Below are 24,547 nucleotides of genomic sequence, written 5' to 3'. Positions count from 1 at the left end.
AATTTATAACTAATTGTGTTTTTGCTTGCAAAATATAACTTTTCAAACTCCTTGCTTTAAAATGAAAATATGTTGTCCCCTCTTGTGAATGTAGTAATCCAAAATGGCAGCGCCCATGGAAATTTGCACATTCTGTAGGCCGGCCAGATTTGGCGTTCTGGTAAGTTCTGTTTACCTTCTTCTGGCTTAACTGTGTAACGACAGTGATGCCAAATAAAAGTTGAAGTGCATCGAATAGATGTTTGGCCGGATTTCGTCGCCAATCGTGCCATAAATGCAACATCATGTAAAATCTTTGGTTGGGGAGGGGGGCATTTGATTTGCGCCAGTATCATAATTTTACATCCTGTGTTCATCTTTTCTAGGTTAGATCACTAGGAAGAAGAACCATGATAGATCCGAGCAGGTACATTGTGCAACACAGGGACAAAGTCAATAACAATGTATCCAGGTGCTATGTGGTGAGTATTCACTCAAATTTGTAAATTATCTTAGCTAGCTTCCCCAAAATGATATGTCATCGATCAGTGGCCAAATTATTTGATGAATTGTTGATATGATATACTGGTGGCATTTTTGCCTCATAAGTGGTATACATAGGTCGTGGGTTCAATAAGCTTAAGCACTTTCACATACACTTCCGAGTAGACCCATGCCCGGCAACAGGAATGGTGGATAATACAATGTCAAAAGTTAAGGTGAAGGCCCCTGGCTTGTTAAACAGTTCTCGTCACGACAATTGTGTTGATTTTTTTACAACAACGTCCGGACGTGTTTTGTTTATGTGTCACTTATTTTCAAAAGGCGAAAAAAATATAATGCCATAACATTATCATATTATTTTTCAAAAGTACACTTTAGATGTCAACTGCACAAATGATTTTCTTGGTGGAGTTAATGTTTTTACTGTTGTTTGTTTACAGAGTGAGGCAGCCAGACAAAATGTAATCCGCATACCACAGTACTTGAATCGGAGATTAGACCAAATTAAAAAAGCCAAGTCACTTGGGAAAAACTCAGTTCCTCTGGCCAGGTAGGACCAGTTAAGTTATATAGTAAATGTTTTTCATGAGCAATGATCTATGAAATGTTCATAAAGAATGATGTTAAAGATTGTTACAGATATATCATTAGTATATATTATATTATGCATGTTTGCAAGGCTTGCTGAAGTATGAAGTCAAAACTATAAAAGGATTGAAAAAAATCATATTGACTTAAAATTGCAATTCTAGTTAGGTTGAAAATTTCTGTTCAAGAATTTAAAGAAAATCTTTGAGAATTTTGCTTTGGCTACAGAAAAAGTATGTTTATGAAAGCTTAATATGTCTGAGTCTGACCCCTGTGAGTCATGTGAGGAATGTGAATGATATGACAAAAAGAAATTAATCAAGTTGCATTCAGACATTTTTCAATGTTGCTGTTTCAAGGTATACTTAAATGTCATAAGAAATGATTTTGATATTTAGTTCAACATCCAACATATTCTGAGAGGCTGAGAGAACTGGACCTTCCCACGCTACACTACAGAAGACAGAGAGCCGATATAATCCAGCTGTTCAAGATCACACATGGGTTTGACAAAGTCAGAGTGAACAACCACTGCAACTTATGTGGGAGAGCCATGTTTAAGCCAAGCTTGGCAACCAACACACGGGGACACCAGTTCAAGTATCAAATTCAGAAAGCTACAGGCCCGAGGGCACACTTCTTTCCCACACGAGTTACCCCCGCTTGGAACAAACTCTCACAGACCACGGTCAACAGCAAGACAGTGAAAGAGTTCAAGACAAGACTGGGGCAGGAATGGGGACGGCATCCAGACCTATACGAGTACCAATTCACATACTGATGCTACTACCGCCACAACTAGGACAGCCTTATTACCCGTGAGGGTATCGACTGGCTGTGGTTCAAGGTAAAGATTCAAGGTAAAGATTAAAATTTTTATCATTAGATTATTCTAAATTACTATGTTTTTTTCTCTATTCAGACCAGGTAGGATTGTGATTTCCTGTAAGAGAAAAGAGTTCAACCACTACGGAGGGCAGACCCTAGGCAAGTTTGATGTCCCAGCACTAGCCTCTAAAGGCTGGAAGCACAAGAAGTCTGTAGGAGACCACTTCACTATAGTGGGTTATACGAAGGTATGTTCCACCCACTGATAATTATAACTAACACGAACCATTTCACCACTTCTTCTTGTATTCTCCAAATAAATGTTGGGGTGAAAGATTGTCATGTTTTCTGACTGCTATATGTGTGTTTCTCTGACACTACCTCACCCAGGTCAGAAAATGTTCCACCCGACATCTGTTTGGAAATTATTCTTCTTGTATGTGTAATTGTATATTGTATGTATAAGTACCAACAATAGATACACTGTGCTTGATTGTGTCTGCATTCTAGATGGAAAAAAACAAAGAGAGAAATGTATACTACTAACAAGCCTACAAGTGACTGTGACCAGATTAACATTACGGTTCTTTTTGTCATATACTACCAAAGAGTACAATGTCTTGAATCCTGAGTTTCAGATTTGATTATTTTTGTGTGCAAATGATAGAATATCCAAAACAGATGAACATATACCCATTTCTGATTGAAATAATCATTTCATATTTGTTCCTGACAGCCATAGTAGTACTAGTATATAGATACCTAGTCGGTAGATATGTTAGGCTAATACTAATTGACCCACACAATCAAGTCAGTGTGGCTTTATATAATTTTTTTTAATGAAAACTTTAGAACCCAGCCCTGCTGCCAGTACCAGAGGAGGAGGGTACAGACAAGGGGAATTCTGCTGTTAGAGAAGGAGGGGACAAACCATTAACCACTTTTGGGGGACTCCCTCTAGAGGAAGGTATCTTGGACGGACTCCGTGCCATGAACATGGCAGTACCTACAAAAATTCAGGTACGCATTTTTCTTTTGATTATCATGGATATATCAAATTCGCAATATATTATATCAATCATAGCTTATCTCTGATGAAATATAACACATTAGTTAGAAGTTTAGAATTGCAGTTTAGAATGTGTTCAATCAAAACACAGTTTTTGAGTATGCACTGTGATTCATGGATTCATTATGTACATTGTCTCTATAATGGTATTGCTTCACTTGATATAGTTGATCTCTTTTCTTACTCGGAAAACATGGCTTATGACATTTCTTGACTTAGCTCCTAACTGAATGTTGATTTTGGAGATGATTGTTTGCTTGTCTTGCCTACAGGCAGCTGCTATACCTGCTATACTGAGTGGGAAGAATGTCTTGTGTGCTGCAGAGACAGGTTTGGCTTTCTATAAACAACATGATTTTGTAGGTATAAAAAAAGTAATAGTAAGCAGTCCAAGGAACATAACATTAAAAACATACATGTGTATTTCTTTACAACCAATTCAAAAATAAACTTTTGTAGAAATATAGAGAAGTATGTATAAGAAATAGAAGATTTAGCTACAGTTTTGTTGGAAAAGGGTGGTGGTTATGATTTAACACTCCTTTCAAAATTATTGTTGCTGCTGTTTTGTTACAAGTTTATTCCACCTTCCAGGAAGTGGTAAGACCCTGTGTTATGTGGTTCCCCTCCTGCAAAGTCTCCTACCTGAAGTGAAAAAGCCAGACACAGACGTGGCACAGAGAGAACAGGGGCGCCCCCTAGCTGTCATAGTGGTGCCTGCAAGGGAGCTGACTGAACAAGTCATGGTTAGTACTAGTAGGACATTGTGTGATCCATCTGTGTTCTGAATAAGAAGGTACGTGAAAAAAAAAATGTTTGCTTAACCTTCCGCTATGATCAGGTTTACCTCCCTCATCGTGTATTGACAACACTTTAAGTCAGCAAGAACAGAGTTAAGTGTGCATTGGTTTATTCCTTTTGGAGCACCTATTTCTGAAAACTGCTACTGTGTTGCTCCTTTCCCTTTTTGGTGATCAATATCATTTCTAAACAATGATTTAGGAAGTAGGAATATATGAAGATATGCTTATTTCAGGATATTTGAGAACAATGTCTTGTTTAAAAATATGTGTTATTACTAATAATATTAGTGTTGATATGTAGACTTCTATCCCAACAGACAGTATTGAAGACTTTCAACTCTGCCCTTGGGAAACCTTTCAAGTTGCAGATTGTAGTAGGAGGACAGGGAATTGTAAGTGCATTCACTTTCTTATCTCTTTCTTTATCTTTAGTTTGCATGTTAACAGAAAAATCAGGAAATCTTAGTGATTTCTTAAAGATATTTGATTAGGAATTAACGTACAATGATTCGATTTATGTACCAAGACTAATGAAACAAACAATGCGGTTGTTCATTCATAATAACTGATGTATGCATTTATGTGACACAAAAACCTCCTAAGACAATGTTACATTTTTCTGCAGGGTAACATCAAGAAAAAACTGGAAAAGCAGGTTGACATTCTGGTCATTACTCCTGGGGTGTTGAACAAGGCTCTCTATAAAGGTACATAAACATGTCATTATACATTGGTATCTATATTTGTATCATGTTACATTTGATTGCTAATGACGACTCCGCTTTACTGAACATATAATTGCTATCACTACATTGTTAGGATAACTACTACAACTCCAATGTTGCTAATTTTATGTGGAGACACAGAAAAAGGAAGGAACATATATACACTCCACTTGTTAATGTTATACTGTTTAAGAGCAAATGAAATGAACAAAGGAGTGTATATCTGTAATGTAAGAAAATATGTCTGGCTTGCAGGTTTCCTTGGAATGGACTGGGTGCGGTATCTTGTTCTTGATGAAATTGACACCCTTCTGGACGACAGCTTTTCAGACCTGACACTGGAAGCTATTTCATGTTGTCAGGTAAGAGACAGTTACTTTTCAGTTAGCCATAATTATTGAAGCTCTGTGTAAAATCTGTTTGATAGTGTATTTTTTTATACCTACATCGGTACTAGGTTTAATGCATTTTCTGCTCAGAAATGAAATAAGGTTATTGTAAGCAGTATTTGCAGGCCACCTGGCTATTTGTTAGTTCTTTGAATGATATCAAGTCACCATGATACCTGTCATACTATCCTGACGTAATTATTTCCAACATCATGATATTGATATAGTATACTGAACACTGTAGGCATGTACAATGCTGGCATACACGTATGTACCTACTACAACAACTCATCTATACTTGTTTGATTTGCGCTTAAAGGTTCGATAGCCTGAATGCCATTCATCTTATGTTTCCATCCCAACACGGTGTAGACTGAGTTTTTATTGTGTTGGAATACAGATGAGGTATACCCTTAACCCTCAGCATACTCCTAGCAAGGCTGGATCTCCATATTGGTGCTGCTTTATGACAAGTTTAGCATGCCACAGGTTAAATTCACTGTTTCCTGCTCAAGGTCAGAGTTTCTGATGTGGGCGGGGGCGGGGACGGTACCCAGGTCATCATGGCGGGAGCGACCATGCCCAAACGCACCGCGGAGGTTCTCGGGGAAGTCGTGCCAGTACGTTCAGCATTGTTTATTTGTAATCACCGTTTTTATGTGTACAATACCAATGGACAATTTTTCTTTGATAAACAATTGTAATGGACAATTTTTATCAAAGAGAGAAATGTATTAAAAAATGTGAATAACAAGCAGGCTGATGGTGAGTAATCATTATATTATTGTTGTTTTGAAACTTGTGACAAAAAAGTACAAATTACAGTTACCATATTAAAGAGCATGTAGAATTGCATTATTACGCAATAGGTTGCATAGTTGAGACTTTTTTCACAAAGATGATATTCTTTAAGCATTAGCATTCCAATGTTCCAGAATGATGATACCAAGTATGATAAATACACTGCCTGTATTGTGATAGGTAATAATTGCAACCACAACTAAAATGCAAGCAATCTATTTGTGGTATAGGTTGCCATTTCAGTTGGTCATACTACAGATACATGTATACAGTCATGTTGTTATGTACATCTGTGTTGTTTAGATGGAGTCCTTAGTGACAGTGACAACCCCAGCCCTACACAGGGTCATGCCTCATGTGTCACAGAAATTCCTCCGGGTCAAGCCTAGCAGCAAGGCTGGTACGTCCAAATCATATCTTACAAACTGGACTTATTCGTCTATTTTGACTTCATGAGTTGCTACAAGATGTAATTTTTCATTTAACTGCTAGAGGGCACTCATGAACAGTGTCTCATCATTCAGCAGGCACTTGAAAGTCTTCATCCCATGTGTGATGTGTTCACAGCTACAGTTCTGGAGCTTGTCAAACAGGATGTGAGCGAGGGCTGTCCAGTCATCGTCTTTTGCAATACCTTCTCGTCTGCTGATTGGCTGTCGCACACGCTGAGGGAAAACAACATCAAACACTCCAAGATTACAGGCAAATTGAGTGCAAGTGTGAGTACAAAATGGTTTGGTTTTGTTATTCTTCAGTGATAGTCAATATTTCAGTAACCACAGTGGCACTGTACTGTAGATACAGTCCATTCATTATAGTTACCATTGAAACATCTGGCAAAATTGGATGGGAAATTTTCCTAAAATCCAAGTAGTAACATATCATTTGAGTATAGTACTAGTAGTACACAATAAAATGCATTATTGTATTGATTGTAGTGATCGATTGAATAATTTGTTGATGGTTATTCTTATTATTTTGGACAGTTAAGACTTGGTATCTTCCAAGAATTCCAGGATGGCTTGACGGATGTACTAGTGTGCACAGACATTGCCTCCAGGGGACTGGATACTGTTAGGGTAAGGAAAACATCTACATACATAGCTTTGTGGGATATGTATATCATATGTATACCAGGCCTGAAGTAATCCCTGTTTGGCTCAAGCCAGACATAGTCACTGATTGGCTTAAGCCAAAAGAAGGCTCTGATTGGCTTTGGCCAGTGGTCTGCTCTGATTGGTTCATACCAGGAGAAGTCTCTGATTGGCTCAAGTCAGAGGAAGTTACTGATTAGCTTAAGCCAAAAGTAGTCACTTACTGGCTTATGCCAAAAGAAGGCTCTGATTGGCTTTGGCCAGAGGAATGCTCTGATTGTCTCAGGCTATTAGCAGTCTCTGATTTGCTCAGACCATTCTCAGATCTTTCTTGGGCCTACTAATCAGGTTTCTATCATATTTTTTGGTAATAGAGCATCAGCAGCAAGGTTTATGTCATCATAAAAGCAATATTGATGTCCTCAAGTTATTGAATTAATTCAATAGTTCTTGTTGCAAAATAAGAAAAGGGAAATTGTAGTTGCCTAATGCAGAGTGTGCATTTCTTCCAGGTTCAACATGTGATAAACTTTGACTTCCCTGGTGCGGTGTCAGATTACATCCACAGGGTGGGGCGTGTGGGGAGGGTGGGCAGCAGGTCGACAGGGAAGGTCACCAGTCTGGTGTGTCAGCCGTATGAGGTAGACATGCTCTGGAAGATTGAGGTAAGGAAGTTGTCTCTAATTGGTTTAGGCTAGAGGTAGTCTCTGATTGGCTTAGGTTAGATTTAGTCTTCTGATTGGCTCAGACTAGAAGTAGTATCTGATTGGCTCAGGCTAGAAGTAGTATCTGATTGGCTTAGACTTATAAGAATCCCTGATTGATTTAGGCCAGAAGTAGTATCTGATTGGCCCAGGTCAAATGCATGCTCTGATTGGCATTTTTTTATGACAAAAAGGTGTAAAGAAACAAAGCCAAAACCACATATCTCCTAAGACATTATGTTGAGATTTACATGTATGTTGAGGTTTTTCTGTATTTTCCTCCCACCAGACTGCTGTGAGGAGACAGGCAGCACTGAAGGGAGTGGACGCCAACATCACCAGGAAAATAGCCAAGAGATTCATGGATGAGTTTGACTTTCCTGAGGACTGAAATAACACAGTTACCCATCCGACTGAAAACACCAAAATATCAACCCTCATACCACTACAGAGGCCTCTTATTAGTTTGTCATACTTTCTATGCCATTGAAACAGTTATTTATTTGCCATGTAGCTGACTTCATTAATTGCATTCCTGTACATGATATGCTTGTAATGTCATTGTGTGCATGTATGGAAATGAAGTGCTCAAACAACCATCATTTTGTCTGCCAATAGCGTATCTATCATCCGTATATAGATTTAGAGGACAATATTCCACTGTGTACAAATTATGTCTGTAAGATGAATGAAAGTACAAATCCTCAAGAACTGTTGCATGTCATTTGCAATTGATTTAGAAAGGATTCATACAAGAATTCTGCAAAGCCATATTCAGTGTCTTTTCTTCATTGCCACCTGGTGCAGATTGCAACTGGCAAGATCTCAAATGTTCAGGCTGTGGCTAAAGAATACTTCTATCTAAGCCAGATGTTTTAAAAACCATAGTAGCTGTTCATTTTTGGATCAGTTGAGTGTCATTTGTAATTAACCCAGCATTCATACCAGGTATCCGAGGTTGTCTGTTTTTACCCTACAACATGTGGTGAGCTGGAATGAGATGGCCGCCTTCCCAAATTTACTGTGCCAAGTTGATATGTAGCTATGTGGGAATTGAACTCTTTGTACTGAGGTACTGAGGGTAGGTCTGGTCTATTGTATGCTACCTCGCATGTGTGGATAGAAAAGGATCATTCAAACATTTTTCTGACAACCCAGTTGCATCAGTCACAACAGTTGTTAGCAGGGTGAGTGTTAAAGTAAACGGGTCATCCCAAAATTGAGGACAATGACAAGGAGATATCAACATACCTGATGCGTTAGTTGGAAGTAAATGTCTGAATGCACAATGAAAATACAATGCAATATTCAACAACTGATCATTTTTTATTCATCATAAATCTTATTGCAACAAACAATGATACTATGACTCACTTTTTAAAAACTCCATTCAATTATCCTTAAAACTTTGATATGTATATATATTTACACCATAATTTGCTTGGACATCTTTTAAAACTACAAATAAAAGTCCATAAGCTACACAACAATGATTTTTACATCTTCGGTGATAATTGCATATTTTGCTGTTTCACACTTTCGATAACTTTATTTTCATATCATTCCTACAAGAGTTTCTGAGTGAGGCACTAACATCTTGGTCATCTAACCTGTAAGGTTTTTGCATTCACATAACTGTGACGTAAATACTGTCCGCCATGTTGGGTGATTAGTTGCCGGGTGAATTTAATTTGCATATGTAATTAGTGACGTAATCATGACGTAATACACATCATACAAATGCAAATCTATAGCTCGTAAACTTCCTGATTCAACCAATCAGTATTGTGGCTGTGACGTCACGTGCAACTTCTAGATTTAACCATTCAACATGGCGGGAAGTTCTTACGTCATAGTCATGTGAGTGACAATACTAATATACAGTAAGTAAACGTATCATGTGCAATGGTTACTGGATAATGACAACAAAATCAAGTAAAGTTGCTGCATGCGCATGCAAAACAAAATATAACAGCTTCTTTTCATAGCTTTCCTATCTGCAAAAATAAAATACTTAGCATTAATTAACACTACATCTGCCCCGCCACCACTGATATTGTAGTAAATTTGGAATGTTTCTTTTCATTTTGTCATGGGCACATATGGTGAACAAATTGGCTTTTAAAAGCAAAGTAAAGATTTGTGCAATAAGAAACTACTTTCAACCTGAAATAAAGCGCAGCCCATGATCTTTTTCTTACAAGCGAAAAGAACCACTAGAATCGTCAGGTTGGGAGGCATATACTGTAGTAATTTTTCACATACCATTTACCTCAAATTTGCTCCAAATCTGTTTGCAATTTCATTTCTGTGTGTCAAAAAAGGACAATATAGCCACATTTCCCAGATGGAACATAGGATGTCAAATATATCGGATTTAGAATTCTTAAGATTCGAAATACACTGCTATAAATAGATATAAAACTATTTCATTTTTCAGAGGCTTTAGCACAATAGTTCCCGTCCGTACTGCATAAAGCGCGTCAAACAAAATGGAGGGAAAATAAAGGTAAGGGAATGTCCACTAATCATGAAAGGGATGGGACACGCCCCTCTATATCTTGTTGCCGCGGTCGTCGTAATAGTTGTTGAACATCCACCTCTGGTTCATTCCTTCGTTACAGTTCCTGAGCGAGAGGAGACTCTCGGCGTAGTCGTAGTCCAGACACCGGCCGTCCCCAACAACGGAGAACGTACCACCCTGCAGAGCAACAATAACAACATGTCAGGCTGAGCGTTAAGTTAGTTATTGGCTAATGGTTGGTATTGTGCATGTTCGCATGAATCAGTACTAATTATGAATGCCCATACTCAGGAAATTCAGAACAAGGTAGACAATAAAAACTATTGCCATGGCGGCGGCGATCGAATGTTAATTGTAAGCGGTGTTCACAAGTCGGATGATCTTCTGTTTGGGCAGCTGCAGAGAGCCAAGATAGCGGCTTATGATCACCTCATTCTGAGGACGGTCCTTTTCCTCTACCATTTACTAAGCGAATGAATGAATGAATTAACTTATTCTTAGCTTGTAAATCCCACTTTGTTCACCAATAGGCATAGTGACAGATTTGGTTGTGTCTTTTTTTCTTGCTAAACATAGCTATGACTTTTATCGAAGAAGCATTCGCTGGCGCTAGTCAATTCTTAGACCTTAAACACGGCTTCAATTGTCGTTACGTGCACAAAGTTTCTAGCAATTTTATTAATTTTTTAATGGCCTCCTACCTTTTCATGCTTCCACTTGAGAATGTCCCTATCCTTACACGGGTACAGAGTCACTCTGTCCGGTTTGTTCCGGCTCACGGCGAGGCACCTCTCCTGGTAGCTGATGACGTTCTTCCACGTGTAGCTAAAAACCTAGCGATAAAAACACGATTTTGTCAGCAAAGACGAGCTCTGTCTCTTTGTTTACTCAGACTATATCAAACGTACCCCTCTGATTATCGAGTTTAATAAACGTAATTTATTTTGTCACACGCATTTGAAAATGACACAGCCTGTCAAAATGCACGTCGGTTATGTTTCTGTGCTTCAGAGCATCCACGAATCTGACAACACGAATAGAAAGACCTTTTTCATATCACACCAAACAGGTGTTAAATTCAACGTGTTCTGCCTCCGTTACTTTCATAACAAGGCAATCAGAGATGACAGACTTAACCAAGCCAAGTCAAGTCAAGTTTATTGCACAATAATTGCATCAGGTACAATGAATCTCCTTCACGCAATCAGAGACCATGATGTAATCAACCACACTGATTTATGGTTAACCAGATTTATGGTTAACCATACTGCTTTGCAGAAAGAAAGATACGGCCAAAACAATAATTCAGTCTGTAAACATCTAAGGTCATCTAACCCCCACGACAGATAGCGTTAACGTTATGCTTCATTTTACTAGATACACTATTGTTCGCCATACAAGTCAGTCCATCCCCAGATGTAGCATGTTGAACATTATCCTACCTGATTCCCTCCCATGCCGTGGCAGGAGTACAGTCCCACGTACGGCGCGCGTTCACCCATCGTGTCCATGCACTTGTTCCCGCCGAGGTTTTTCAGCTATGGGGGATAGACACAACGTGTAACGTATGAATCAGACACCAACAAGGAAAAAGAGAATGAAGAATGTCACAGATGCACAGTGATGTACATAGAGAATAAAGATCAGTTTTGATGGGTTCGTTTTGTCGACAATAAACATAGGGAGTGGATGAGTTGAATGAGTAGAAGAGTACAGAAATAACCGTCTGTTGAATACTACAACCGCGACGTCGCATACTGCGACCATTTCAGTCGATACATAACTGCCAATCATCCTTTGTGCAGCTTTTAACCAATTGTTCTGTTTGGCGTATATGCTGACGACGGTTGCCTCAAAAGAAAGAAGAAGAACAGCTGATTGTGTGTGTAGTTTCATAGTTTTAACGAGTCCCTGCTTACCTCCCCTCTCCCCTGCACGTTCTTGTCCGGTATGGGTAGCTCGGGGAAGATGTTCTCCAGGAACCAATCAAAACTCTTACACTGTAGCCGCTCACGGATACGTTTTCTCTCGCTGACGTCACCATACGGCTCGCCTTGCATGTGGGGGTTGAGGGCGTAAAACAGGTCCTGAGAAAAGGACGTTGAAAGTAAACATTAGATAATTGCCTAACGTTTGACGTCACGCAATGATACCACGAGTGCCACCTGCCGACATTAAAGAGAACAACATGTGCTGTACAATTTTCCAGTGGACGAATGGAATTGTATACAGTACAGTGGCTTACCTTATAACTATCTAGCCACACTTCTACCACGCGCAGCGTGTTTCTGATGAAAGTCTTGGGCCCGGAGGGGTTGCTGTAGGGGGCGCTGCTCCTGAAGACGTGCCCCACTTTGGAGCAGGGCGGCTGTTCCAGAGTCCCGCCGCACATCCAGATCTAGGGGAGCCAAAACGAGATCGTGGGTGATTATCGAGCTATCGCGAATTATTGTGAGAAGTGTTGACTTTAGTTGGCTGACGAATACCCATGGAACGACTGACTTTGAAAACAAGATACTAGATATGGAATCCAAACCACCAGGAATCCATAAATGCAAAAAAAAACAAACAACATATATACAAACAGAATCATGAGTAAATGTCAAAAAAATAAAGGAATGCACAAGAATGAGCTCATTTGTCCATGAGATAGTTCTAGAAGTGCTAACTTTGACTTGGCTGCTGAATACCTATGGAACGTCATTTGCGGCCAACTTTAATAACAAGATCACGATAGAATCCAAACCATCAGTAATCCGTAAACACTAGCGTATGAGAGCTATGCGGGGCAGCTTCACTGTAAAGACATCCAAAGCCCAACCAAATCCCCACCAGATATCATAACACGGCCAAAGACAAAACATGGCCAGACAAAACGTGATACATTCTACTACTGAGCGGTCTGTGTTGTTATCAAGCTTTTTTGCACGCGTGGTCATGGATTCTTCTAAGTTCTAGCCTGGGTAATTATAACATCAAAGTCTGGGGTCCAATCCTTTCTATAACCTCGTAGACCGACAGTCGGGAAGAAGACCAAACATAACTTGGATGGCACCCAGGCTGTCTACTACTACCGACGTATGATTTTATTTCGAACTGATCCTTCAACCATCTCCAGAGAAAGCGTTTAAGATTTAAAGAAGCCACGTGCATCTCCCTTTTTATAGGGTCCTATAGCCATTGGCTTACACAGGGCCACTACAACAGGTGGTAGTTGTGTACTTTCAACTCCCCTGCTCATAAGTGCTGAGGGCTACGCAGCTGAGAAACTAGTATGTAATATTACTATTTTTAAAGTCTTTGGTATGACCCTGCCGGGGTTTGAACGCGCTACCTCCCGAATGCGAGACGAACACTTTACCCGCTAGGTATCTTTGCACCGGTTTTCCTATAAACTTTCGTATGGATAGTCTTACCTTAAAAGACAATTCTAGGTTCTCCCCTCCCCACGTGTCCATCTTGTCGTCATACGTCCCCAGCTCGTAGAAATAACTCTTGTCGATGGAGAACAGGCCGCCCGCCATGGTGGGGGACCTGTGGTGCGGTAGTTAATTAGTACCGACAAAAAACGGCTCTAAGGGCTGGTGTGGAATGCAAGACTGAAACAAGGTGCTTCTAATCACCAATCAGATCTTTGGAGAGAAAAATTAAATAGTGACAATTTCCAGTTGTCCCGTTTGTCCGACAGGATATAAAGAAGCAGTAAAACGAGGCAACACGAATCATACGATTTTCTCCCCAAAGATCTGCTTGGAGATCAGAAAAAAGAGATCTGTTTTGGTAAAGTAAAGATAGACATCTTGACTTCTCTTAGCTTCATTAGCTCAATGTTCTGAACCATGAAATGCCATAATGTGCAATGTTGATGCGTGTTCTCTAGACACTAGTACCGTCGCTAAGTCCCTAGCACAGGTATGTTTTTCATTATAACATCGTCAGGCCATTAATTTTCTTTCTACTTTGGAATATTTCTAGCAGCATGTGTCAATCCTGGACGCTGTTGGCGGTTCTTGACATCATTAGCAGTTTGACAAGCGGTGGTTTAGTCTCATGTGGAGAGTTGATAAAGTTCCGACAGAGTTGTACGTTAGAATACCGAAAACTCTTTGTGACTGTCTCTTCTGTTTGTAATGGATTCAAACAGATTTGATGAAAAGAAAATAATGTCACTCGTTGGTGGTGGCCTTGCTCAGAGGACAGAGCAGAAAAACAAACAATCCTTTTCGAGAATGTAAGGCTGTGAATGCCTGGTTATCGTCGGTGTAAACATTTCTAATGGTACAAGGGCACAGGAGTAAGCCTTGAATTTGTCGTTGTCAATGCCAACGTTTTTCCTTGCAGACGTCATTAGTGAGAAATCATTGGTACGTGAATTTGGGGACAGTTCAGAAATTCCTACAGGAAGTACACATCAAAATGGTATATTTTGTCATGTTTTTCAGTTAACGTTACATTTTTGACGGTTTACCTGATTGGCGTGGTCTCGTCCCCATTCCAGCGCTTGATCTCGTACTCGGGGATGATCCTCCAGTCGAAATGTAACTCCCAGGAGAAGCCGCCCCTCTGGGCGTATCGTGACGATTGCACACCCCCGTGATATCTAATAGGATAGAAGAACACATTTTTACAAAAATATTGTATCTGTGAGTCTTTCGTGAGACGATCAATGGTAATCGGGTTCGGGTAGGGGCCAAACGCAGGACGTTTTAAAATAACGTCAGATGATTACAGTGATATAAACACACTGGTGCCATAGACGTCATACACTGGTACACAGGATGATATTGGAGCAATATCTGTGAGTATTTGGGCGTAGTCCAATGATTGTAAGCCGAACAGACATGATTTTTCTACTCACCATTATCCATCACCATTATAGCTACAGGTTCATTCTTATACCTTCGCAAATGGACAAACGGGACCAGTTGGCTACAATAGGACGGATACTAGACTATACTTTCGTTTTGCTTCTTTTCTTTGCTTCTTTCAATAAATGTTTTTTAGTTCCATACAAAAGCTATAGGACTCTCTATCATGACGACAACATCCGAAGACTAGACAAAGGTGATGCTGCGTACTTACTCAAACGTCTTGTCATCTATGGCTTCTATGATGGGCATGACGACGTTGGTCTTGTCCTCCCAGATCCTGTGCAGGAGCGGCTCCACCCACCCCACGTTACACTCGATGTGCGCGTCCAGGAAGGTCAGGACCGGTCCCGTCGCCTTCTCCGCGCCCCTCAGGCGGCACCTGATCAGCCCCTCCCGCTTCTCCAGGTGCATCACCTTCACCTTGTCCCAGCCGGGCTGCAGGCGCACGTAGTCGTCAAGGTGACCCTTCAGATCGGCTGGGGGAGGGGGGCATGGCAGGGTTAAGGTCAAGAACGGGCGACAACAGTGATAATGTGTTTTTTTTTTATTTCAGATACAGATACATCGAATGCTTAAGGGAAATATTTGAACGTTTTTGCGCGCGTTGGGAACCGGATGAGAGAGGAAATGGACCAAACATGCAGATGAAGACAAAAAAGACTGATGGAAAGAGGGAAGAATAGAAAGATTAATAGAAAAGAGAACGAAGGAAACACGGGCCGAAGAGAGGAAAGAACAGAAGGAAAGGGACAAAAGAGAAGAGGATAGTTTTGCAAGCGCCAAAATTGAAAGTCAACGAGAAACTACTTTTTAACGTGTATATCATTTCCATGCCCGTAGCCAGGATTTTGATTGGGGGGGGGGGGGGTTCTTTTTAATGTTTGAGGGACCAGCGAGCGCCGTGGGCGCGAGACAAGCGCCGCAGGCGCGAGCTTCCTTGGGGGGTCCGAGGGTATGCCTCCCCCCCCCCCGGAAAATTTTAAAAATTAAACCTTCTGATATGGCATTTCCTGTGTTTTTGAGAGCACTTCAAAGAAAGAAATCAGAGACAAATTTAGCAGTTCAGCAGATTCCAGCTCCGTTGGTGATACACATAAGTCCACCTTGAAAAAAAAAAACCTTGGACGTTAAAAAGTGGACCCTCAAGTGTTTCAAATTCTAAGAATTGAACCTTCTGAAAGGGAATTTCCTGTCTTTTTGAGAAAATTTCAGAGGAAAAATCAGAGACAAAGTGTTTTCTAGGATTCTAGCCTCTGTGGCGTTGCTGGTGATACAAATAAGTCCGCCTTGAAAATTAAAAAGTGGACCTTCAAGCCTGTGAAAGTGGACCTTCAAGTCTGTGGGGGGGTTCTTCCGAACCCCCCGAACCCCCCCTGGCTACGGGCATGATTTCCTACTCTCTTATCCCTTATCTTTGTTGATGTCTTAAGAAGTTTTCCTGGCCTCAAAATTGCAACAATTCAAAAAGTGGTCTAGTTTAGATGTGTCTGTTTTCAATCATTCTCCGTTTACATCTTAAGTTCTATATCTGGACACACTTTGATAGGCGCGTGTCTCTATTTGTGGCGGGTACAATGTTCCGCTCCCATTGATAAGATAAGCAGTGTGTGGTGTAGAGAGTGAACGTAGAAGACCACGGTTTATACAACACTACATGTAGTTTATATCAAGTTCACCTAGAGGTCGTGGACTGTGTTATACACAGTTATCAGAAATGTTACTGAGGTGAATCACCGTTAAAAATCACTTTGGCCATCAGAAGCACATGTTGAATACGGACACTGGTCGCACGTAGCAATGACGTGAAATCCAGGCTATCGCCAGGGCCCACCTAGGTCAGCTCTTCGGCACCAGGTCTAACACAGCCCAAGGAAATTTAGCCCCAGCCCCGAGTGTCCCCCGCCTCCCTCTGAATTCACGTAAGCAAAATCAACGGGGTGGGCTAAGTTGACCAGGCGGGGATAGAAGCTTACAGTGCCGAGGAGTGACACGTAGCATGATAGGGGGTAAGGCCGTAAGGGTGTTTTTTTTATCTTGGAAAATGAGGGCAGATACCTGACACGCTGACCTAAAGCTGTTTATCACCATTGGCCTGAAGCAGGGTGCTCAGTTGGCTACTTGGAACAGTAGTTAACCTTGCCCTGCCTGTCACGAACTTTGTACGACCTCTCCCTATCATACACACACGAGAGGGTGGAACAAGAGCACTTAAAGTAAAGACGTAAGAAACAAATAGCACTTAGAACTTTCAAGATGTTGGGTAAAGTTCGTGACGATGACCCAGATGAATTTCCTTTTAATAACGTTTTACAAAACATCTACGCGTACAACTACAAGGCTTTCAGAAAAATGTGCCGTAGAAAGATTGACATTCCTAAAACTTTTAGAAGCCATTGTGACCCCAGCTTTGACGAAAGGATGCAAGTAACGGGACCGATGCCCTGACTACCATATCTATCATCAGCCTGTCATTACTAGCCTACACTTGGTATTCTGGTTGAAGGATTCTTCGATAACAGTAATCAGTTAATAATCTCATCCACGTGTATACAGTAATATGATAGATTACCAGATCATTATCCATGTTTAATATGTTTTGTCTATTTTTGCTATTCTAGGCCATGCAACCCTACGTTTATTTGATTCTGTGCCATACATTCCGTATGTATACCCTAGTACAGTACTGTATTTGCGTTTAGGATACACAGAGATTTCTTCTAGATTAGGACAACTATTTCTATCTGCCCCATTTGGCCAGAGGGATCGCATCTGTATGTTTAACTTCACGTGTCATTGGCTTCACCTAGCTCCGTGATAAAGAAGTCGTCACATTGCGTATACTGTGATATCATGTATGTTGTACGGATAAACATGACTATACATTTCTGGTCAACATAGGGCAACGATATTCGGACTTTGGTATTCTGTGTGTGTTTAAGTTCAAACGTCTGTGTCGATTGATCTTAGAGATATCATGGACAAAATGCGGGGCACACGCTCAGCAAAAATGCACGAGGTTTGATATACAAAGTGTTTGAAACAACGCCTTTGTCATCAAGCCAATCCAATCCAATCCAATCCAATCCAATCCAATTCAATTCAATCCAATCCAATCCAATTCAATTCAATGCAATCCAATTCAATTCATATCATGCAAGATTCATCGCCTCATGATAGACTATCATTCTAACATTGCTTTCTTCTATATAAGGTAATAATGATAAGTTTATTGCCCACCAATTGTACATGTATGTGATACCATGTATGGTAACTTATACAACAAGTCTACTCTGTATATTGTTAATGCAGAAATGTTCGCGATGGTTTTATGTTCGCGGTTTTCGCGGTAAGCTCTTAGCCGCGAACTTAAAACCACCGCGAACTCCGCCTGCCTTAAATGCATTTACAGTAATACTATTGATAGTCCGCGCACTTGACCATATTGGACGAGCGAAGGAGGTTTTTGAAAAAAAAATGCATTCTAACCTCTGGTACTGTTGTCGTCCACTAGGATGACTTCCTCCAACAGGTGCGGAGGGGTTCTGTTGATGATGCTGTGAACGGACCGCATCACCGCCGAAAACGCCTCGTCAGTGAAACACATGATGACGCTTGTTGGCGGTAAATACTCCGGGTACTTCTTTGTCTTACATCTGTTGAAAAAAATCGAATAAACACGACGGACTTTAGTTTATGTTGCACCTGATGGTTGTGTGGGCACAACGCTAACTTTCAACAATTTATAGCTTTCTACTAACAATTTTCTACTTGTATGCCTCACGTCACAGTGGTCACATTGAACTTGTAAACACACACTTTGAGAATTCAAAAAAGAGCGTGTAAGAAAAATATCGTATCCAAATATACACGTTATGATGGCATGACAGAAAAAATCATGTCCGTTCAATTATCAAGTGACTATAAGTTGCAATTTAGGGCTACCAAAGTGGCACCGCCCTTGCTTTTTTTGTAGAAAACAACTTCCCATCTAAAAGGACATGTGTTACGTGTATGTCTGAATATCAAATGGATAGGTAATATTGTTGATATATCGGTTCACCACGTAAAAACGTAACACAGCATACACGGCGAACGACAAGGCAAGCAATAATGATCAATAATGGGGAAGTACTAGTATACGACGGTAAAAAAAAACAAAGTAATTTTTATGCAGTAGATTATAATTTACAGATACATTTTTGCGTAAGTACTGTGACCCAGTAAAGTGACTGGGGTCATACAAAATTAATATCGTCATTTAATATCTATATGTATGGCTAGCCGTCTCATTGTCTGGTGTGTCGGACAAAGCGAGACCTATAGCATACGTCTGGAGGGGGAGGGTGGCACAGACCACCCAAACCCCTGGAGTCCGAGATTAAAGTTTAAAGTCTCCTTGGAGAGGCTCAGACGACGCTAGTAGCCTCGTACATCGATCATTCAATGTTATCATTAAACGTTCGAAATTACAGCTTCTGCTAGGAAAGAATCCGATGACGTATTTTACCATGGTTTGAAGACATATCGACAACAGTTAGTAGTGGTACTGTACTACATAAGGCTATGCATGTCAACTGTTTTAATAGACATGTACGATGTAACCGCTATCTTATCTACAATAATATTACCGTGTCAGTCTTGCACAGCCGCCCCACCCCCTTCTCTAATTCCACATCCCTGGCATTCATAACAAAGCCGTCAGGGGTTCTGATCTCACTTAAGGTATTGTTGAAGGGTGGCTGAGGAATTTTGGGATGTTTTTGAAAAAACCCTTTCTTAAGCTTTATAAACCTTCCTCAACCTTGATTTTTTTTTCAGGTAGTACCTTATAGCAAGGTGATAATTTATGCAAATTAGTATGATGTCATGATTACATCATCAACATTTATAAGGCCACGCCCCTTTTTTAGAAGGAACGCTCTCCTTGGCTTGTGCTTCGATGTTCATCAATATAACTTTGCAGGAATGTACATGATAGTAATACTTAAAGAATGATGCGTGTCTACGCGAATATTTTGAAATATCGATTTTTGGCGAATTTTTTTGTTTGATAACAAGAAAAAATTCGCCAAAAATCGATATTTCAAAATATTCGCGTAGACACGCGTCATTCTTTAAGTATTACTATCATGTACATTCCTGCAAAATTATATTGATGAACATCGAAGCACAAGCCAAGGAGAGCGTTCCTTCTAAAAAAGGGGCGTGGCCTTATAAATCTTGATGACGTAATCATGACATCATACTAATTTGCATAAATTATCACCTTGCTATAAGGTACTACCTGAAAAAAAATTAAGGTTGAGGAAGGTTTATAAAGCTTAAGAAAGGGTTTTTTCAAAAACATCCCAAAATTCCTCAGCCACCCTTCAACAATACCTTAATCCGACAGAATTAAACACCACTTAAACAACGTGGGGTCCACTTCACAAAAATTCAAAACACTTAAATTTGTACCGCGCCCCTCCCAGGTTGACCTGAATGTACTAGTACAACTCAACCACCACTGAGCTATTCTGTACAGTAAACTTTGATGTGCTGGTGGATATAGCCAGGTGCTAATAGCGCCTGGGGGATGGGGACGCTGTTTTATCTATTTCAGCAGCTGTGTCCGTTAAACGCCCGGATATCGGACATGTCGTAGGGAAGGGTCGTTGTTATATATTACGTGGTGGTAACCATGTCCAGAGATAAAATGAAATGGTCCCCAGTGGGGTACAAGACTACTGGCGATAGACGACCGTTTCAACATGTGTTTGTCTGCCTGACGTGGCCTGTTTCAAAACAAATGACTGGGCGCCTAACGATCTTATTTTTTCCTTCTCCGTGACCCGGGTTAGGTTTAATAGGCATAAACAATGTCGCCGGTGATGATAGACTAGAAACAAGAGAGCGGCTGACTAAGCTGAAATGTTTGTTTATGCTACGCGGTTGGAGTGAACAGAATCGATCAAAGTTTGGTTGCTGAGACCCTGCGGCCTGTCTTTACAACGGGAATCGAACCCGGAACTCTGGCCCACTTGCCAACAACATTCTTACGTGGCCAAGGATATGTCCCACTGTTGTGTACATGTGTCAATGTGGCGACAGCCAAACGTTTACTCACGAGAACACTGTGACGTTGTTCAGGTTTAACAAGCGTACAATTAGTGACTATTCAGTCACAAGGGGAAGGGGAAAGTATGGATTGGGTTACTTACTCTGGAAGCCTGGTGTCTGGAATGGACCGCTCGTAAGAGATTTTGTCGCTGACGTATTTGTTGAAAGAAGCCAGTTTCCAGCCCGCCTTGACTTGGGGCTCTTCCTCGGGTTTTGTGGTGACGCCTTTCCCGTGTTCTCCTGGCCCGTTCGGGTCCCTGGGCATGGACGTTACGTCGTAATTTAAAGGAGGCATCCACTTGACGTCCTCTTTGCGGATCTCCTTCCATTTTTGGTTTACCTGTGGTATTTCAGGCCACGCGTCCTTCTGTTTGTGTACTTCCGGTTGCCCCCCTTTCTCAGGTGGGACGTTCTTGATACTTTCCGCAGGTGAGTCCGGGTACACCTGGCCGCGGGGAGGGCCCCTCCTCCCGTGTCCCGCCGCGCCGTCATCGGGATAGACCGGGTCGTCTCTCGGCTTGAGGGGTCTTCCCTGCGCGTCTCTGAAGGCCCTGACGGCGGTGTTGTCTTGCCATGTTCCACAGAAGGACAGCAGTACGACATCCACGGCGACCCAGAACAGACTGGTGACGATGACTGCGTGTAACACCTTCGGGTTCACGCCCATTCTCTACTAACGTTACCTCACCTGTCGACACCCCCGTCCTCCCACACACCTTTACGGCTGCATGTTGAAGCCGGCCCCGATGTCTATGTCCCTGGGAATCCCGTAGCACGCGGTTCTGATCCGGCTGTGACGTGGAAGTGTAGTACGGAAGGGGGGTAGTCCGACTTCCCGTGCCCTGGTGACCCCGCGGAACCGGTTATTATCACACACTTGTAACGCACGGCGACTGCGCATGTGCCGAGCTATTATTTACCTGTACAAACATTTACATGACCCAGCTGGAGGGCGTACGATAGGTGTGCCTAAGTGCGTGACAAACCATGCGGCCTCTGGGACAGCAAATCTTTCTCACACAAAAAGAGCTCTCGCCTAGATGTAGTCCCAGGCTAATTCTCCCAGCTGGCCCCGCCACATAAAAACCTTTTTTCTCCCAGCCCGGCTGGAACACAAAGCGCGGTTGGCAGTCCTGAAGGGAATTCCTCTCGGAGCTTGAAAATTCCGTGGTCTCCCGTGGTTTCCTGAGTTCAAAGACTCGCATAAGTTATTTCACGTGTCTACAGCCATGCACACATTCGTATTACGGAAGTATTTTCGAGACCAACTTTTACTTGGAATTCTTTTATAGTTCGGCTGCTTCCGTAATCCACGTCCAAAGCACGGCCCACTTACAAGCTGTGACTACATTAAAGTTGATGCCAACGTTACGTCCGCTTCAATGGTGTAGAAAAATCCACATGTTCTGTGGTCGTCCCAGGCCTGTGTACAAAGTGGTCCCCACGGCTATACCGCAGAATCAACTCACTTCTCCAATCGCGCTGGCATGTCGCAATCCTCCGCGGTGTTTAGAGTTTTAGATAACAAAGCCACGCGGACGTGTGAGAGCTTATCTACCAGTTAGGCCTTATTATGCTGGGAACGCCGCCCGCCGAAAAGCCGTCTTGAAAGTCGAAGCTTGACTCCGTAATCCAATTTTTCCGTTCCTTTTCTGTTCAGCTTCAGACAACACCACCGGTCGGACCGCAACTCAAAACACCTGTTAAAGCACGGAGGCGAGTGACCGCCAAAGCCTGCGTCGGACGGTGACCCCAGCACAATATCAATATTGGGAGGGAAAGGAGTTCAAGTAACGGCACGTTGTGTCGTTTGAAACTTGGTAAGCGCTTGTTGTGGTTAGCAAGCGTTTTCGGTATCTTTTCATTCCATCAGAAGGTCAGTCCGTAAGAAAACAAACTGCAGAAGCTATAAAAGACATTAAAGCAGCAGCAAGAGATATAAGATACCGTAAATTGATTTAACTTTGCGGGGACTTGATATTTTCGGTATTAGTTGAAATAAAGGGGACAAATGAGTTGTTTTAAGATGCAAGAGGAGGGGGGGGGGCGATAAATTTTCGCGGTGTTTTAAGTTCGCGGTGGAGAGGTTACCATGAATATAAAACCACCGCGACTTTTTCTCGATTTACAGTAAATGTTGGTAAATACAACAAAACACAAGACACTCCAAGCAGTCTGGTCCATTTTTGCGTTATTACCAGCAGTACCGATGATGTCGTGACACCTCGCCAGTTCTTCAACCACTGCCAGAAGATTGCACATCTTGGAAAACCATCTAGTCTGGTTTCGATCGACTCGATCTGATTGAGGTAAGAATGTCAAGTCGAAAGTCGGGGTTTCCGTTTCATTCTTTGGCAACAGATTGAGGAAACCGACCGCCTAAACATTCCTATGGGGGCGATGTAGATATCTAGCCCCCACCAGGTCTTTCTGCAGGGGCAAGGATCGTAGAATTCGGCAAAGGGGGAATAATTTACTCTCCAAGCAGAGGTTGGAGGGAAGATTGTGAACCCACTAACCGTGTGAGAGCGGACAAAAAACGGGGCACAGGATAAACAGGTCACAATCTTCCCCACCAACCTCTGCCTGGAGAGTAGCCAAACCTATGGTGGTCAAACTCCCCTGACAAATTACTAAGTGAAAGTAAGTATTCTCCCTATAGCCAGCGCTTGTCTGCTAAAGACTACCGGTAGTAGATATCGCTGACTGTAGTATTGCACACGCCAGATCGAAGTTGTCTGGTCTCACCCGTTGTCAATAACAAGTTATCCTAGCTCTTTGCAATTTGATTACAAGCCGGCTCGCTTTCTCTACTTCCCTTTGGGAAGACTTGTGCGTAATCCCGAACCCCTATGGTACTGTGTGTAGGACATGTGTTAGCGGAGGTAGGAAAAGACGTAGCGGAAGGGCGGGCTTGTTTTTAGCCGGGAGGGCCCGTCAGACTTGATTAAGGAACCAGACCATCAAAGATCGCGTCTGTGAGAAGTTAATCTCTGTAAATAACACGAAGAGATGACCTGGATGTGATAATGGGTGTAAGTAAGTAAGGCAGTAAGTTAGCGGAATTGATGACACATAATGAATGGAAAAAACCTGCAACTAAAAAATTCTTCCCGTACCTTCTAACTATCATCATCGTCGCTTATCTTCCCAAGCAGAAGTTAGGAGGGAACACTCATTTGCCACAAATTTCATCTCTTCCCCAGTTTCCATCTATTGTGAGTCGAATCAGTCAAATCTTACGAGCTTTCCTTCCAAGTATCTGCTTGGAGATGACTGCTTTATGCCCTATATTTTACACAATAATGCGTAAAAATTAAACACACCTCCTCCACAACAGAATTGCAATAGAATTTTAGATTAATCAATGCAGATGGGTTCGATACGTGTAGAAAACGCGAAATCAAAAAGGCTTGGTTTTAAAAATATCATCCCCCGTTGTGAAGGGGAATAGACCTATTAAACGTTGAGAAATGATGTGACTGTAAACTCCAGATCTGAGGAAACCTTCATTCTCTAACTTCTGACAGAATGAAATACGTATGACTGCTCTAGAAGGGCAATAAGGA

General features: G+C 41.7%; 2 protein-coding genes across 2 annotated transcripts; one reads left to right on the top strand and one right to left on the bottom strand.

Annotated features, from left to right (window-relative positions):
• Positions 1-49: 49 nt before the first annotated feature.
• On the top strand, positions 50-8,842 carry LOC136432732 (probable ATP-dependent RNA helicase DDX28). The gene is made up of 16 exons (XM_066424203.1): positions 50-160; positions 366-461; positions 924-1,033; positions 1,994-2,147; positions 2,752-2,919; positions 3,241-3,298; positions 3,563-3,714; positions 4,089-4,163; positions 4,397-4,478; positions 4,752-4,858; positions 5,401-5,505; positions 5,990-6,086; positions 6,254-6,405; positions 6,673-6,765; positions 7,293-7,445; positions 7,774-8,842. The coding sequence occupies exons 1-16, from the start codon at positions 104-106 to the stop codon at positions 7,873-7,875; spliced, it is 1,761 nt and encodes a 586-aa protein (XP_066280300.1). The 5' UTR covers positions 50-103; the 3' UTR covers positions 7,876-8,842.
• LOC136432731 (polypeptide N-acetylgalactosaminyltransferase 13-like) lies at positions 8,792-22,510 on the bottom strand. The gene is made up of 10 exons (XM_066424202.1): positions 21,080-22,510; positions 18,366-18,532; positions 15,091-15,355; positions 14,477-14,608; positions 13,425-13,542; positions 12,254-12,406; positions 11,928-12,095; positions 11,451-11,546; positions 10,710-10,841; positions 8,792-10,185 (listed from the first exon to the last, which is right to left on the bottom strand). Exons 1-10 carry the CDS (start codon positions 21,643-21,645, stop codon positions 10,039-10,041), a joined length of 1,944 nt encoding a protein of 647 aa, XP_066280299.1. The 5' UTR covers positions 21,646-22,510; the 3' UTR covers positions 8,792-10,038.
• Between the last annotated feature and the right edge of the window lie 2,037 nt (positions 22,511-24,547).

The sequence above is a fragment of the Branchiostoma lanceolatum genome, chromosome 4, assembly GCF_035083965.1.
Source record: "Branchiostoma lanceolatum isolate klBraLanc5 chromosome 4, klBraLanc5.hap2, whole genome shotgun sequence".
NCBI lineage: Eukaryota > Metazoa > Chordata > Leptocardii > Amphioxiformes > Branchiostomatidae > Branchiostoma > Branchiostoma lanceolatum.
Note: the sequence above shows the minus strand (reverse complement) of the source record. Positions and strands in the feature narration are given on the sequence as shown.

Coding starts and splice junctions, on each gene's coding strand:
- LOC136432732 (XM_066424203.1), top strand. CDS start 104: ATGGCAGCGCCCATGGAAATTTGCACATTCTGTAGGCCGGCCAGATTT. Junction 1,034..1,993: donor AACTCAGTTCCTCTGGCCAG/GTAGGACCAGTT, acceptor TTCTCTATTCAG/ACCAGGTAGGATTGTGATTT. Junction 6,087..6,253: donor CAAGCCTAGCAGCAAGGCTG/GTACGTCCAAAT, acceptor ATGTGTTCACAG/CTACAGTTCTGGAGCTTGTC.
- LOC136432731 (XM_066424202.1), bottom strand. CDS start 21,645: ATGGGCGTGAACCCGAAGGTGTTACACGCAGTCATCGTCACCAGTCTG. Junction 15,356..18,365: donor GGACGACAACAGTACCAGAG/GTTAGAATGCAT, acceptor CCCCTCCCCCAG/CCGATCTGAAGGGTCACCTT. Junction 14,609..15,090: donor ATAGATGACAAGACGTTTGA/GTAAGTACGCAG, acceptor CTATCCTATTAG/ATATCACGGGGGTGTGCAAT.